The following is a 16,827-nucleotide window of genomic DNA, read 5'->3' as shown; positions in this document are numbered from 1 at the left end:
CTGAAGGCTGATGACCCCTCCTCCCTGACAACCAGCTGAAGGCTGATGACCCATCCTCCCTGATAACCAGCTGAAAGCTGATGACCCATCCTCCCTGATAACCAGCTGAAAGCTGATGACCCCTCCTCCCTGATAACCAGCTGAAAGCTGAGGATAGTAAAGGGGGAAAACTATTTGACATCAACAAAACCAGGGTTGTAAAATTCTAGTAACTTTCCGCAAACTCCCAGGTTTTCCAGAACTCCTGGTTGGTTGATAATGGGGTTGCCATTTGACATCAACACAACGTACGTATCCCAGGAGACTGCTGCTCATAATAATGACCGGAACGGAGCAAATGGAACGGCATCAAACACCTGGAAACCATGGAAACCATGCGTTAGATGGTATTTGGTACCATTCCATAGATTCCGCCCCAGTCATTACCACGAGCCAATCCTCCCCAATTAAGGTGCCACCAACCTCCTGTGGGTGCATACACAGTTTTGATAACCTCGTAGAACCAACCTGATCTCAGGGCTTCCTTGAGATGATACAGAGTGGTGAGCTATCGCGTGATCAGGCTAGTTCACGAGAATACAGTTTGGATTATGTCAAAGTGCAAAATTCTGGAAACTTTCCCCCCAAAAATGCTGAAGTTTTCCAGAAATCCCAGCTGGAAGATTCTGGGAATCGGGATGGTATAAGTAGGAAATCCAACCTGGATTTCTGGAAAACCTGGTGACAGCGAGTGTTACAGAGGCTGGCAAGTCAACTACACACACTACACTGTAAAGTTACTGTATAATAATAATAGTAGATTACTGTTGTGTGTTGTATTATCCTCATTCTGTATCACCACGTACTAAAGCACTGATGATATCTGAATACCTGTATATGTTATACAACCAATACTATTAGTACATACTTATAATAAAACAATTAGTGATATATAATAGAGCTGGGTTATGACCTTTACATGGCAATAACACTCCAATCAGAGCACGGATTAAACTGCTTCAAACCGTCCAGCTACAGATTCTCTGTTGCCTGATGGAGCTGGGGGGGGGGGGGTGAGAGTGACTGAATAAAGGAGGGGGGTGAGAGTGACTGAATAAAGGAGGGGGGTGAGAGTGACTGAATAAAGGAGGGGGGTGAGAGTGACTGAATAAAGGAGGGGGGTGAGAGTGACTGAATAAAGGAGAGGGGGGGTGAGAGTGACTGAATAAAGGAGGGGGGTGAGAGTGACTGAATAAAGGAGAGGGGGGGTGAGAGTGACTGAATAAAGGAGGGGGGTGAGAGTGACTGAATAAAAGAGGGGGGTGAGAGTGACTGAATAAAGGAGGGGGGTGAGAGTGACTGAATAAAGGAGGGGGGTGAGAGTGACTGAATAAAGGAGGGGGGTGAGAGTGACTGAATAAAGGAGGGGGGGTGAGAGTGACTGAATAAAGGAGGGGGGGGGTGAGAGTGACTGAATAAAGGAGGGGGGGTGAGAGTGACTGAATAAAGGAGGGGGGGGGGGGGGTGAGAGTGACTGAATAAAGGAGGGAGGTTGAGAGTGACTGAATAAAGGAGGGGGGTGAGAGTGACTGAATAAAGGAGGGGGGTGAGAGTGACTGAATAAAGGAGGGGGGGTGAGAGTGACTGAATAAAGGAGGGGGGTGAGAGTGACTGAATAAAGGAGAGGGGGGTGAGAGTGACTGAATAAAGGAGGGGGGTGAGAGTGACTGAATAAAGGAGAGGGGGGGTGAGAGTGACTGAATAAAGGAGGGGGGGTGAGAGTGACTGAATTAAGGAGGGGGGGTGAGAGTGACTGAATAAAGGAGGGGGGGTGAGAGTGACTAAATAAAGGAGGGGGGTGGGAGTGACTAAATAAAGAAGGGGGGGGGTGAGAGTGACTGAATAAATGAGGGGGGGTGAGAGTGACTGAATAAAGGAGGGGGGGTGAGAGTGACTGAATAAAGGAGGGGGGGGGGTGAGAGTGACTGAATAAAGGAGGGGGGGTGAGAGTGACTAAATAAAGGAGGGGGGGTGGGAGTGACTAAATAAAGAAGGGGGGGGTGAGAGTGACTGAATAAAGGAGGGGGGGTGAGAGTGACTGAATAAAGGGGGGGAGGGTGAGAGTGACTGAATAAGGGAGGGGGGGTGAGAGTGACTGAATAAAGTAGGGGGGGTGAGAGTGACTGAATAAAGGAGGGGGGGTGAGAGTGACTGAATAAAGGAGGGGGGGTGAGAGTGACTGAATAAAGGGAGGGAGTGAGAGTGACTGAATACAGGGGGGGTGAGAGTGACTGAATAAATGAGGGGGGGTGAGAGTGACTGAATAAAGGAGGGGGGGTGAGAGTGACTGAATAAAGGAGGGGGGGGGGGGTGAGAGTGACTGAATAAAGGAGGGGGGGTGAGAGTGACTGAATAAAGGAGAGGGGGGGTGAGAGTGACTAAATAAAGTAGGGGGGGTGAGAGTGACTAAATAAAGGAGGGGGGGTGAGAGTGACTGAATAAAGGGGGGGTGAGAGTGACTGAATAAGGGAGGGGGGGTGAGAGTGACTGAATAAAGGAGGGGGGTGAGAGTGACTGAATAAAGGAGGGGGGGTGAGAGTGACTGAATAAAGGACCAGCTGATGGTACAGTCCCATAGTGCTGTTACTGAAGCCTCCTTTAAAGGCCCAGAATAATGATGAGTGTGTCCACTGGGATCCTATTTCAATCAGTCGTATGTATGATTCCGTATGTAACTCTCTAGTGGGATGCCGCCCAAACAACATATCTATGGTATTCCTATGTGAATCAATGTCATACTTTATCCCATGGAAAAGGGTAGGAAATAGAGAGGATTTATGGAGATATAATGGGGTTTCTAGGACAAATCACTTGCTCATCAGCTCAGGCATCTGTCATAAACTATTTTATTTTACCTTTATTTAACCAGGTTGGCTAGTTGAGAACACCTTTATTTAACCAGGTAGGCTAGTTGAGAACACCTTTATTTAACCAGGTTGGCCAGTTGAGAACAAGTTCTTATTTGCAAAGCAAAGCAGTTCGACACATACAACAACACAGTTACACGTGGAATAAACAAACATACAATCAATAATACAGTAGAAAAATCAATATACAGTGTGTGTAAATGAGGTAGGATAAGAGAGGTAAGGCAATAAATAGGCCATGGTGGTGAAGTAATTACAATATAGCAATTAAACACTGGAATGGTAGGGTGTGCAGAAGATAAATGTGCAAGTAGAGATACTGGGGTGCAAAGGAACAAGATAAATAAATAAATACAGTATGGGGATGAGGTAAGTAGATGGGCTGTTTACAGAAGAGCTATGTACAGGTGCAGTGATCTGTGAGCTGCTCTAACAGCTGGTGCTTAAAGCTGGTGAGGGAGGTACGAGTCTCCAGCTTCTAGACCAGAATGTAATGTTTTAAAAAAATATAATGCTATCCGGGATCTTTGGGACGTCCATAACCTAAATCCTAACCCTAAAACTTAACCAGAGCCCTTACCCTAACATTAACCATTTTAAATGTAAATTCAATGGGGTAACGTCTAGTTGGAATGATCCAGAACAGCAAGTACCTTTTTTTTAAAAAAGAACGAAAGTAGACTGAGATCCTAGATATGTTCCAGAGATACAAACTCTGCACAGACCTGCTCTAGGTTATAGCAGACTGTTAGCTACGTCTTTATCGTGTGGCTTGGTGATTGGAGGTTAAACACGCAAACTTTAAACACCGAGGCGTTGTAAAGATCTGATAATCAGCGCAGCATGTGTGTCCTCTGAACCGCACCCACTCGAATCAGCCTCCGTCCCCTGCGATGCGATGGTACAGTCCCATAGTGACGGCATCGCCTGGGAAGCGCTGAGGCCGACTGAGACTTGTTTTGCTACATTGTTGACGTTCTTGGTCAACATTTTTACATTGTTTTGAGTTTTAGGAATACAGCAATAGCAATCTTTCTTTCTTTTTTTGTCACTGTCTGATTCCTCACCAACCCTCTACGATTTTACTGCGCATCGAGCAAACTCTCCCGGAATCAGCCACCATGAAATGGATGTTCAAAGAGGATCATTCCCTGGGTAAAGGGGCTTACTTGTTTCATAACAGGCAAATAACACAATTATCAAAATAGGAACAAATATGTATCTCCTCTGTATTCTTCTTTTTTTAAATGGGATTTGCTGATTATGATTGGCTACTTTTCTGCACTAATATTGGCTGACTGTAGTGGCCTAGCCGCTCAGATGTTGTTGAGTCCTTTGGCTACAAAATAACACTACGAAGTTAATCGAAATTGTATGTCGACGTCACTTAATGTCTTGTTTAAAAGACATTAGTCAAATATTGCTAATGGATTGGTTGTTTTATTGGTTAAATGTGCTATGCGTTTTCATTTTGAATCACCTCGATTCCCGAACATGTCGTTCCTATTGACATGACAACTGATATGATAGTGATATTGAAAGTAAATATATCATGTCAAATAGAACTAGGCCTATTCTGTTCTAACAAACAGTTGGCAAAATGTTGTCTCAATCCTATGCTCCTGACGCATGTCATATCCCCTGAACATTAGGTTATTATTGTGATAACATTACAACGATATATGGCTGAAATATTCTTACATAACATTGCAAAAATTATTTATATATTTTAACAAAAGTCTATTCCAGAGTTTTCTTTTCCCTTTTGTTACATAATTTGGATATAGGCCACACCTGTATGGCTTATGTGTTAGATTGACACATAGAGAAGTAGCCTAGGGGAAATATTGACATATTTAGCCCAGTGAATTGGCAGCTTTTGCTAGTGATTACCCAGAGTGCATCTGGTGTCCAACAGCTGCTGCTGATGCCTGTGGATCTCGGGTCAGGCAACGTCATGTGACCTCTTGTCAAATGTTGATCCTCCTGTCACAGCCACCCAAGAGTGTGAGTTCCAAATGGAACCCTATTCCCTATATAGTGCACTACTTTTGACCAGAGCCTTGGTTAAAAGTAGTGCACTACACAGGGAATAGGGGGGGGTATGTTGGGACACAACCCTGCTCTTTGGTGAACTGAGTAGGTCAGGGGGGCAACCCACTGGCCTATTCTACTAATCTAAGTGGCTCTCAAGGTTCTTGATTAGCTGAATCGGCTGGTTTAGAGTAAAGGCTGGAGCAAAACGCCTACCCTCCCGGGAGCCAGGAGGATTTGAAACATGTTGTATTACTGTACCGATGACAGTGTAACACCCTTCACAACGTCTCTCAATCCATCTCTTCTTCTCAACAGAACATCGGTGTATAGAGTCGGCCAAAATACGCAGCAAGTACCCAGATAGGGTTCCGGTGAGTGAGACGGGTTTTCACTGGGTGTTGGATGTATTGTTGTACCTTTTAATTTTTTGACAGGAAGTCATGCTGAGACCGATGTCTCTTTTACAGATGAAAATAAACACATCAATATGAAATGCAAAACAGATATACGAAAACACTGTAATAGAAACGAAGCACGTTCTTCAGTAAAAAAGGCTCCTCAATCAGTCTGAATTGCCCTAGAGGCATATTATTTCAGGTAAGGTACAGAAAATGATTTACTACCTAACTCTGTAGGGACCGAAGGAATGTCCATTTAGCTCTGAGCCCTGCTATGCTAACTCCTAACGTCTAATGGGTTATTAATGATATTAGGTACAGCGGGATTTTTTGTTAAAATAACTTTATAAAAGTGTTTCACTCATCGTTATAACATATTTATTACAATTTAACAGTGGATTTTTTTTATGTCTGTCTCATCAGGCTGTAATGGTTGCACATCGATCCCCAATTCAAATGTTTAAGATGCAAGTTGTAAAGGTCCTGTGTGTAGCTGGTGTAGAGAGTCAGGCGCAGGACAGCAGATATGACACCAGAGCCCTATTGGGGAATAGGTGTAAAGGTCCTGTGTGTAGCTGGTGTAGAGAGTCAGGCGCAGGACAGCAGATATGACACCAGAGCCCTATTGGGGAATAGGTGTAAAGGTCCTGTGTGTAGCTGGTGTAGAGAGTCAGGCGCAGGACAGCAGATATGACACCAGAGCCCTATTGGGGAATAGGTGTAATGGGTCCTGTGTGTAGCTGGTGTAGAGAGTCAGGCGCAGGACAGCAGATATGACACCAGAGCCCTATTGGGGAATAGGTGTAAAGGTCCTGTGTGTAGCTGGTGTAGAGAGTCAGGCGCAGGACAGCAGGTATGAGTAACCAACGTACTTCACTCAAAAAAGACAAATAAACAAAGTAACATCACAAAGACGGACCGAATTACAATAAACAATCACTCACAAACAAAACATGGGGGAACAGAGGGTTAAATAATGAACAGGTGATTGGTTGAGTGAAACCAGGTGTGATAAGACAAAGTGGATCGGCGGTGGCCAGAAGGCCGGTGAGTCGACCGTCGAACGCCGCCCGAACAAGGAGAGGGACCGACTTTTGAGGAACACAAGTGACACAAGTGGACCCCAAACCGATCCAAATGTAGCATAGCATCGGTCAGAAAACATTAGCAATCGCCGGTTCACATTAATTTTTTATTTTTTTTGCATCATATTATATTATTTCTATCTTCTGAAAATGCAGCTCATCATTTCGTGTCAAATTGCACGTACAGAGCCTTCAGAAAGTATTCATACCCCTTGACTTATGGTGTTGGAGTCCCTGTATCTAGATACATATGGTTCCTCTATGGTGTTGGAGTCCCTGTATCTAGATACATATGGTTCCTCTATGGTGTTGGAGTCCCTGTATCTAGATACATATGGTTCCTCTATGGTGTTGGAGTCCCTGTATCTAGATACATATGGTTCCTCTATGGTGTTGGAGTCCCTGTATCTAGATACATATGGTTCCTCTATGGTGTTGGAGTCCCTGTATCTAGATACATATGGTTCTTCTATGGTGTTGGAGTCCCTGTATCTAGATACATATGGTTCCTCTATGGCACATATGTCAGAGTCAAGGCCCGCGGGCCACATCCGGCCCGCAAGAAGGTTTTTTACGGCCCCTGGGATGATCTTGATTTATTATTAGAACCGGCCCGCAGCAAGCCGGCAGCCCGCAGATCTTTTACACGCACCAATACTACATTTCCCACAATGCAAAGGTGACGCACCGAGCAGTAGGCTGCTTCATTTCAATATTTATTGGCACAGCAGTCGTCAGCATCACAGTAAAATTAACTTTCAGATACCCATCAAAAATGGCAAAACGGAAGGTGGATACTGAGAACCGGGGGTTTCAAACAAGGTGGGAGTCGGAGTATATGTTCACGAAGGTAGCTGGAAAACCTGTGTGTCTTCTGTGTGGAGAAAGTGTGGCGGTACTGAAAGAGTATAATCTGAGACGACATTATGAAACGAAACACGCGGACAAAAACAAGAATATGGACATGGAACAAAGGCTACAAAAGGCCAGTTTTATTTTGGCAGAAGAGATCGCTAAATCAGCCCGGCCATTTACGGAGGGGGATTTCATCAAAAACTGCATGATTAAAGTTTGTGACGAAGTTTGCCCAGAAAAAAGGCAACTCTTTTTAAATGTGAGTCTGAGCAGAAACACCATTGCCGAGAGAGTAGACCAGTTGTCCATCAATCTAAAAGAGCAGCTTGTGAAAAAGGGAAAAGATTTTATTGCATATTCCTTGGCTGTGGATGAGAGCACCGACATTTCTGACATTGCCCAGTTGTCAATTTTCATCCGCGGAGTGGACTCCAACCTAAGCGTGACAGAGGAGTTTTTGGCTTTACGTCCTATGCATGGCACAACTACGGGGCATGATTTGTATGAAGAGGTGTCAAGATGTGTAAATGAGATGGAGCTGCCTTGGGAAAAACTTGTGGGTTTGACAACCGACGGAGCACCTGCGATGTGTGGACACAGGAGCGGACTGGTGGCGAAGATACGGGAAAAGATGCAAGAGGAAAACGCGACAGGTGAGCTGACAGCTTATCATTGTATCATACACCAGGAAGCGTTGTGCGGTAAAGCCTTGAAAATGGAGCATGTAATGAGCATCATCACGCGCACAGTTAACTTTATCAGAGCCAAAGGTTTGAATCACCGCCAGTTCAAGGCATTTCTGACGGAGTTAGAAACGGAGCATGGTGATTTGCCTTATCACACAGAGGTGCGATGGCTAAGCCAGGGAAAGGTGCTTCAAAGATGTTTCGAGCTTCGTGAGGAGATTTGTCTGTTCTTGGACAGCAAAGGGAAAGACACAACACAACTCCGAGACGAAATGTTTCTGTGTGAAATGGCTTTTCTGTGTGACATTACGAGTCATCTGAATGCAATAAACTTGCAGCTGCAGGGTCGGGATCGTGTCATCTCTGATATGTACAGTACAGTGAAGGCATTTAAAACCAAACTGACTCTGTGGGAGACGCAGATGCGGAAAGAAAATTTGAGCCACTTTCCCAGCTGCCAGACCATGAAAGAGAAGCTCTCTACCAGTGCGTTCCCGAGCACACAGTTGGCTGATAAAATAGGTATGCTTGCCGCTGACTTTCGACGCCGATTTTCTGACTTTGAAGCACAAAAAAGCAGGTTGGAACTGCTCGGTAACCCATTTGCTGTTGACGTGGAAAGCTCACCACCAAACCTCCAAATGGAGTTGATTGACCTCCAATGCAATGATGCACTTAGGGCAAAATATGCGGCAGTGGGTGCTGCGGAGTTCGCCCGTTTCCTCCCCGGCACAATGCCCCAGCTGCGCATCCAGGCTGCTCAAACGTTGTCTATGTTTGGCAGCACATACCTGTGTGAACAACTGTTTTCTTTGATGAACCTGAACAAAACATCACACAGAAGTCGACTTACTGCTGAACACCTCCACTCAATTCTGAGGATTTCTTCAGCTCAGAGCCTTACCCCGAACATTGATGAACTTGTGGAAAAGATGGGACACCACCAAGTATCACCCTCAACCTCAAACAAGTGAACATTACTGTGCAATCACATATTTAGAGTTTTTACTCAGTTCAAGTTTAAAAGTTAAAATTTAATATTTGTTTTCACTGCATGTTACTTCTCCTTAAACAAAGTGTTGTTTTTGATTAATAGATTTTTGCACTTTATTTTTTTGTATTTCAATCCAATTATATTTTAAAAATATTTCAGTTGAGTGGATGATAGAAAATTGCTATTATTGTTTTTTCTTTGAAGTAAATTTAGCCCCTTTTGCTAAAATAGAAAATATAGTCTACTGATGGTGCCTTGAATACCGGTTTCTTTCATTTAATGTTCATGTTATGGGGATATTTATATAAAGGAAATTTGTCTTTTGTGTCTGTTGAAAATTAAAGATTACTGACAGAGCCATAAGAAAATATTGCTTTATTTATCTGATCATATTGTAATATATTTGTTAGGTTTTCAGTAGGTTCAATTAGGTTCACTAGACTATATGCGTCATTTAAAAAATTTTCAATGAACATTCGAACAGTCCGGCCCTCGTCTTGTAGCTGATTTTTTTATTTGGCCCTCCGTCCATTTGACTTTGACACCCCTGCTCTATGGTGTTGGAGTCCCTGTATCTAGATACATATGGTTCTTCAATGGTGTTGGAGTCCCTGTATCTAGATACATATGGTTCCTCTATGGTGTTGGAGTCCCTGTATCTAGATACATATGGTTCCTCTATGGTGTTGGAGTCCCTGTATCTAGATACATATGGTTCCTCTATGGTGTTGGAGTCCCTGTATCTAGATATATATGGTTCCTCTATGGTGTTGGAGTCCCTGTATCTAGATACATATGGTTCCTCTATGGTGTTGGAGTCCCTGTATCTAGATACATATGGTTCCTCTATGGTGTTGGAGTCCCTGTATCTAGATATATATGGTTCCTCTATGGTGTTGGAGTCCCTGTATCTAGATACATATGGTTCCTCTATGGTGTTGGAGTCCCTGTATCTAGATACATATGGTTCCTCTATGGTGTTGGAGTCCCTGTATCTAGATATATATGGTTCCTCTATGGTGTTGGAGTCCCTGTATCTAGATACATATGGTTCCTCTATGGTGTTGGAGTCCCTGTATCTAGATACATATGGTTCCTCTATGGTGTTGGAGTCCCTGTATCTAGATACATATGGTTCTTCTATGGTGTTGGAGTCCCTGTATCTAGATACATATGGTTCCTCTATGGTGTTGGAGTCCCTGTATCTAGATACACATGGTTCCTCTATGGTGTTGGAGTCCCTGTATCTAGATACATATGGTTCCTCTATGGTGTTGGAGTCCCTGTATCTAGATACATATGGTTCCTCTATGGTGTTGGAGTCCCTGTATCTAGATACATATGGTTCCTCTATGGTGTTGGAGTCCCTGTATCTAGATACACATGGTTCCTCTATGGTGTTGGAGTCCCTGTATCTAGATACATATGGTTCCTCTATGGTGTTGGAGTCCCTGTATCTAGATACATATGGTTCCTCTATGGTGTTGGAGTCCCTGTATCTAGATACATATGGTTCCTCTATGGTGTTGGAGTCCCTGTATCTAGATACATATGGTTCCTCTATGGTGTTGGAGTCCCTGTATCTAGATACATATGGTTCCTCTATGGTGTTGGAGTCCCTGTATCTAGATACATATGGTTCCTCTATGGTGTTGGAGTCCCTGTATCTAGATACACATGGTTCCTCTATGGTGTTGGAGTCCCTGTATCTAGATACATATGGTTCCTCTATGGTGTTGGAGTCCCTGTATCTAGATACATATGGTTCCTCTATGGTGTTGGAGTCCCTGTATCTAGATACATATGGTTCCTCTATGGTGTTGGAGTCCCTGTATCTAGATACATATGGTTCTTCTATGGTGTTGGAGTCCCTGTATCTAGATACATATGGTTCCTCTATGGTGTTGGAGTCCCTGTATCTAGATACATATGGTTCCTCTATGGTGTTGGAGTCCCTGTATCTAGATACATATGGTTCCTCTATGGTGTTGGAGTCCCTGTATCTAGATACATATGGTTCCTCTATGGTGTTGGAGTCCCTGTATCTAGATACATATGGTTCCTCTATGGTGTTGGAGTCCCTGTATCTAGATACATATGGTTCCTCTATGGTGTTGGAGTCCCTGTATCTAGATGTGTATCGAATCGTCTTGAAAGGGAAAGATGCACATCCCAACGCTGTCATATCTTTCAATTCAGTAAATCTTTATTGTTCCAGGAGGGCAATTAATGTGAACACTTATAAACATCCAATTTGACATGACTCTGTGTTGTCTGTTTTGTAGGTGATCGTGGAGAAGGTGTCTGGGTCTCAGATTGTGGACATCGACAAGAGGAAGTATTTGGTCCCCTCTGACATAACGGTGGCCCAGTTCATGTGGATCATCAGGAAACGCATCCAATTGCCCTCGGAGAAGGCCATCTTCCTCTTCGTCGATAAGACCGTGCCTCAGTCCAGGTCGGAACTCTAAGCACTCAGTGGAATAATGTGAAATGGCACCTTAGAAAACGATATTTCCCCAAGCTAAATAGATAAAACACTGCTTTCAGCCACTGATGTTGTCAGACACTGACCATACAGCACAAATATACTAGAGGCTAGGTTTTACCAGGTTAGCCTGGGACATGAGGTATACATATAGACAAGCTGGTGGGTTAACCAGGTTAACCAGGGACATGAGTTATAGATATAGACACACTGGTGGGTTAACCAGGGACATGAGTTATAAATATAGTCACGCTGGTGGGTTAACTAGGGACATGAGGTATAGATATAGACACGCTGGTGGGTTAACCAGGGACATGAGGTATAGATATAGACACGCTGGTGGGTTAACCAGGGACATGAGGTATAGATATAGACACACTGGTGGGTTAACCAGGTTAACCAGGGACATGAGTTATAAATATAGACACGCTGGTGGGTTAACCAGGTTAACTAGGGACATGAGTTATAAATATAGACACGCTGGTGGGTTAACCAGGTTAACTAGGGACATGAGTTATAAATATAGACACGCTGGTGGGTTAACTAGGGACATGAGTTATTTATTTTTTATTTTTATTTTACCTTTATTTAACTAGGCAAGTCAGTTAAGAACAAATTCTTATTTTCAATGACGGCCTAGGAACAGTGGGTTAACTGCCTGTTCAGGGGCAGAACGACAGTTGTACCTTGTCAGCTGGGGGGTTTGAACTTGCAACCTTCCGGTTACTAGTCCAAAGCTCTAACCACTAGGCTACCTGCCACACACTGGTGGGTTAACCAGGGACATGAGTTATAAATATAGACACGCTGGTGGGTTAACCAGGTTAACCAGGGACATGAGTTATAGATATAGACACGCTGGTGGGTTAACTAGGGACATGAGGTATAGATATAGACACACTGGTGGGTTAACCAGGTTAACCAGAGACATGAGTTATAGATATAGACACACTGGTGGGTTAACCAGGTTAACCAGAGACATGAGTTATAGATATAGACACGCTGGTGGGTTAACCAGGTTAACCAGGGACATGAGTTATAGATATACATGTAGACAAGCTCACACACCAGCTGCTCTAAAGGGCCCACTCCTCATGGGTTCATAGTTTGACCTTTGACTTTTGTCTCTTCCTCAATAAGACACAGCATCCAGGTCCTGGTCTGAACCCACGAATACTAGTGGCTGCTGGGTTGGGTCCTGGTCTGAACCCACCGATACTAGTGGCTGCTGGGCTGGGTCCTGGTCTGAACCCACGGATACTAGTGGCTGCTGGGTTAGAACTGGCTTGCTGCTCCCGCAGGATATCCTTTAGCTTGAGTTATACACAAATCCAGTGCATTCGGAAAGTATTCAGACCCCTTGACTTTTTCCACAGTTTGTGATGTTTACAGCCTTATTCCAAAATTTATAAAAATAGTTTTTTTTATTCATCAAGCTACACACAATACCCCATAATGACATCACAATACCCCATAATGACATCACAATACCCCATAATGACATCACAATACCCCATAATGACATCACAATACCCCATAATGACATCATAATCCCCCTTAATGACATCACAATACCCCATAATGACATCGCAATACCCCATAATGACATCGCAATACCCCATAATGACAAAGCTAAGAGGTTTTGTTAGAAATTTTCGCTAATTTATCAAAAATAATTATTTACCTAAGTATTCAGACCCTTTACTCAGTACTTTGTTGAAGCACCTTTGGCAACGATTACAGCATTGAGTCTTCTTCGGTATGACTCTACAAACTTGGCACGCCAGGTTAACTAGGGCCTCTGTGTTCTTGGGGACCGTCAATGCTGTAGACATGTTTTGGTACCCTTCCCCAGATCTGTGCCTCGATACAATCCTGTCTCTGAGCTCTATGGACAATTCCTTTGACCTCATGGCTTGGTTTTTGTTCTGACATGCACTGTCAACTGTGGGACCTTTTATATAGACAGGTGTGAGGGCCTTTCCAAATCATGTCCAATCAATTGAATTTACCACAGTTGGACTCCAATCAAGTTGTAGAAACATCTCAAGGATGATTAAGGTAAACAGGATGCACCTGAGCTCAGTTTGGAGTTTCATAGTGAAGGATCTGAATACTTATGTAAATACGTTTTCATAAATTTCTTAAAACCTGTATTTACTTGGTGGTATTGTGGTATTTACTTGGTGGTATTATGGGGTATTGTGATGTCGTTATGGGGTATTGTGATGTCATTATGGGGTATTGTGTGTAGATTGATGAGTATTTTTTTTTAATTATTTAATACATGTTAGAATAAGACTGTAACAAAATGTGGAAAAATGGAAATCTTTCGGAATGCGTTGTAAATGAAGGCTAACATTCAATCTGGTACGTGTTAGATCCACGGTATAGCATCCTTAAAGGTATATTCAGATTGTGCCATCAATGCGATCTCAGCAAACGTTGGGTAAAATGCCTTTTTAAAAGCCACATTGTGGGCTGTCCAGCGCGCTGCTCTATGAGTTGAATCCCTGCCTAAAGATTTATTAGTGTCCTATCAAGACAACAGCAGTAAACAATGAACAGACATTACCAAACAGCCTGCAGCTGATACCAGTCACTCTACGTGGTATTTCAGATACATGGCTTCATTCTGTTGACGGTGACTCAACACTAAGCAGACCTACTGCAACATTCCATCCCCTCTGTTCACTTGAGTAGTATGTGGAGTGTGTCCCGAACGGCACCCTACTCCCCTACATAGTGCACTACATTTTGACCAGAGCCCTATGGTGAGCCGTGTATAGGGAATAGCTTGGCATTTGGGCCGCAGTCTGTTTACTTCTCCCATTTCCTCCTCCTCCTCCTCCTCTCTGTGTTTTGTTGTGACCTCCCGTTGCAGCATCACCATGGGACAGCTGTACGAGAAGGAGAAGGACGAGGACGGGTTTTTATACGTGGCGTACAGCGGAGAGAACACCTTCGGTGTCTAGACCCGACAGAATACAACACCTGGCCCACCACCCACCGCCCACCGCCCTAACTCACACACCCCAGCCCCTGGGAGAAGCCCTGGGAAACCCCAGAGAAAAGAAGAAAAAATAAATAGATGGAAGAGAGTGATCCGTTGAGTGAGAACCATCATGATGTGTGTCACCAGTCTGTCTAATCTATTCCTGCACATGTTTTGTATCGATGCTGTACACACTCATTTATTAATATTATTATTATTATTATTATTATGATGATGATATGTATAGTGATACACATTGGAATGACTGTTTTGGTTTTGTCTGACGTTTTGTGCTTTACATTAGTTTAGGAGCTTTTGAGTTTGTTTGTTTGTTTTTTCATTCGTGAAATAATATTTTTTTGTTTTTGAAGTTTCCCTTTTAGTTTGGCTTTTATCCTTGAAGATTTATATTTCAAATAATTTTAACTATTTGAACGGTAAGGTAGCTGGATGACCTAACCAATAAAAAAATGTGAATGATCCTTGTGTTTTTATTGACTTTATACCAGGGTTCTTCCTCTTCGGGTCCTGGAGAACAACTGTTCACATCCAGCACCTAAAGAAACACACTGTTATTACAGCATTATACCAGTTCATAAAGTAACAGACTGACTGTTACTACAGCATTATACCAGTTCATAAAGTAACAGACTGTTATTACAGCATTATACCAGTTCATAAAGTAACAGACTGTAATTACAGCATTATACCAGTTCATAAAGTAACAGACTGTTACTACAGCATTATACCAGTTCATAAAGTAACAGACTGTTACTACAGCATTATACCAGTTCATAAAGTAACAGACTGTTACTACAGCATTATACCAGTTCATAAAGTAACAGACTGTTATTACAGCATTATACCAGTTCATAAAGTAACAGACTGTAATTACAGCATTATACCAGTTCATAAAGTAACAGACTGTTATTACAGCATTATACCAGTTCATAAAGTAACAGACTGTTACTACAGCATTATACCAGTTCATAAAGTAACAGACTGTTACTACAGCATTATACCAGTTCATAAAGTAACAGACTGTTACTACAGCATTATACCAGTTCATAAAGTAACAGACTGTTATTACAGCATTATACCAGTTCATAAAGTAACAGACTGTTACTACAGCATTATACCAGTTCATAAAGTAACAGACTGTTATTACAGCATTATACCAGTTCATAAAGTAACAGACTGTTACTACAGCATTATACCAGTTCATAAAGTAACAGACTGTTACTACAGCATTATACCAGTTCATAAAGTAACAGACTGTTACTACAGCATTATACCAGTTCATAAAGTAACAGACAAACTGTTACTACAGCATTATACCAGTTCATAAAGTAACAGACTGTTACTACAGCATTATACCAGTTCATAAAGTAACAGACAGACTGTTACTACAGCATTATACCAGTTCATAAAGTAACAGACTGTTACTACAGCATTATACCAGTTCATAAAGTAACAGACTGTTACTACAGCATTATACCAGTTCATAAAGTAACAGACTGTTATTACAGCATTATACCAGTTCATAAAGTAACAGACTGTTATTACAGCATTATACCAGTTCATAAAGTAACAGACTGTTATTACAGCATTCTACCAGTTCATAAAGTAACAAACTGTTACTACAGCATTATACCAGTTCATAAAGTAACAGACAGACTGTTACTACAGCATTATACCAGTTCATAAAGTAACAGACAAACTGTTACTACAGCATTATACCAGTTCATAAAGTAACAGACAGACTGTTACTACAGCATTATACCAGTTCATAAAGTAACAGACTGTTACTACAGCATTATACCAGTTCATAAAGTAACAGACTGTTACTACAGCATTATACCAGTTCATAAAGTAACAGACTGTTACTACAGCATTATACCAGTTCATAAAGTAACAGACTGTTACTACAGCATTATACCAGTTCATAAAGTAACACACTGTTATTACAGCATCATACCAGTTCATAAAGTAACAGACTGTTATTACAGCATTATACCAGTTCATAAAGTAACAGACTGTTACTACAGCGTTACACCAGTCTATAATAAAAATGAAATGTCTAGGAAGTTAGTTTCGTTTTGCTCCAGTAGATGGCATCAGTCAGTTTTGATGCGATCGATGTGAGGGATTTGAAATGGCGTGTGACAGAGGGAGTCATACACTGAGTGTACAAAACATTAGGAACATTTCACGGTCAACAGTTTTCCGTGCGTCTCAACAATTGTCCACCACCCAAAGGACATCCAGCCAACTTGGGGGTGGCAGGTAGCCTAGTGGTTAGAGCGTTGGACTAGTAACCAAAAGGTTGCTGGATCGAATCCTCAAACTGACAAAGTAACAATCTGTCATTCTGTCCCTGAAA

The 16,827-nt window shown here is 42.5% G+C and overlaps 1 protein-coding gene and 1 long non-coding RNA gene across 4 annotated transcripts; both read left to right on the top strand.

Annotated features, from left to right (window-relative positions):
* The first annotated feature begins 3,697 nt into the window (after positions 1–3,697).
* Positions 3,698–14,925, top strand: LOC118944417 (gamma-aminobutyric acid receptor-associated protein-like 2). The gene is made up of 4 exons (XM_036963594.1): positions 3,698–4,061; positions 5,259–5,314; positions 11,247–11,419; positions 14,334–14,925. The coding sequence occupies exons 1-4, from the start codon at positions 4,028–4,030 to the stop codon at positions 14,422–14,424; spliced, it is 354 nt and encodes a 117-aa protein (XP_036819489.1). The 5' UTR covers positions 3,698–4,027; the 3' UTR covers positions 14,425–14,925.
* Positions 11,426–12,895, top strand: LOC118944418. Of its 3 annotated transcripts, XR_005039694.1 has the most exons (3): positions 11,426–11,945; positions 12,273–12,467; positions 12,590–12,895. It is a non-coding gene; the product is annotated as an uncharacterized LOC118944418 (long non-coding RNA). The 3 variants fall into 3 exon arrangements; XR_005039693.1 differs by lacking the exon at positions 12,590–12,895 and having other exon boundaries at positions 12,324–12,485; XR_005039692.1 differs by lacking the exon at positions 12,590–12,895 and having other exon boundaries at positions 12,273–12,485.
* Positions 14,926–16,827: the final 1,902 nt, after the last annotated feature.

Source organism: Oncorhynchus mykiss, chromosome 26, assembly GCF_013265735.2.
Source record: "Oncorhynchus mykiss isolate Arlee chromosome 26, USDA_OmykA_1.1, whole genome shotgun sequence".
Classification (NCBI taxonomy): Eukaryota; Metazoa; Chordata; class Actinopteri; order Salmoniformes; family Salmonidae; genus Oncorhynchus; species Oncorhynchus mykiss.
This window is presented reverse-complemented; position numbering and strand designations above follow the sequence as displayed.

What these genes read in the sequence shown, in the direction of transcription:
- LOC118944417 (XM_036963594.1), top strand. Translation starts at nt 4,028, where the DNA reads ATGAAATGGATGTTCAAAGAGGATCATTCCCTGG. An exon ending in AGTACCCAGATAGGGTTCCG is followed by an intron (nt 5,315 to 11,246) that starts GTGAGTGAGACG and finishes TCTGTTTTGTAG; the next exon opens with GTGATCGTGGAGAAGGTGTC. An exon ending in AAGACCGTGCCTCAGTCCAG is followed by an intron (nt 11,420 to 14,333) that starts GTCGGAACTCTA and finishes CTCCCGTTGCAG; the next exon opens with CATCACCATGGGACAGCTGT.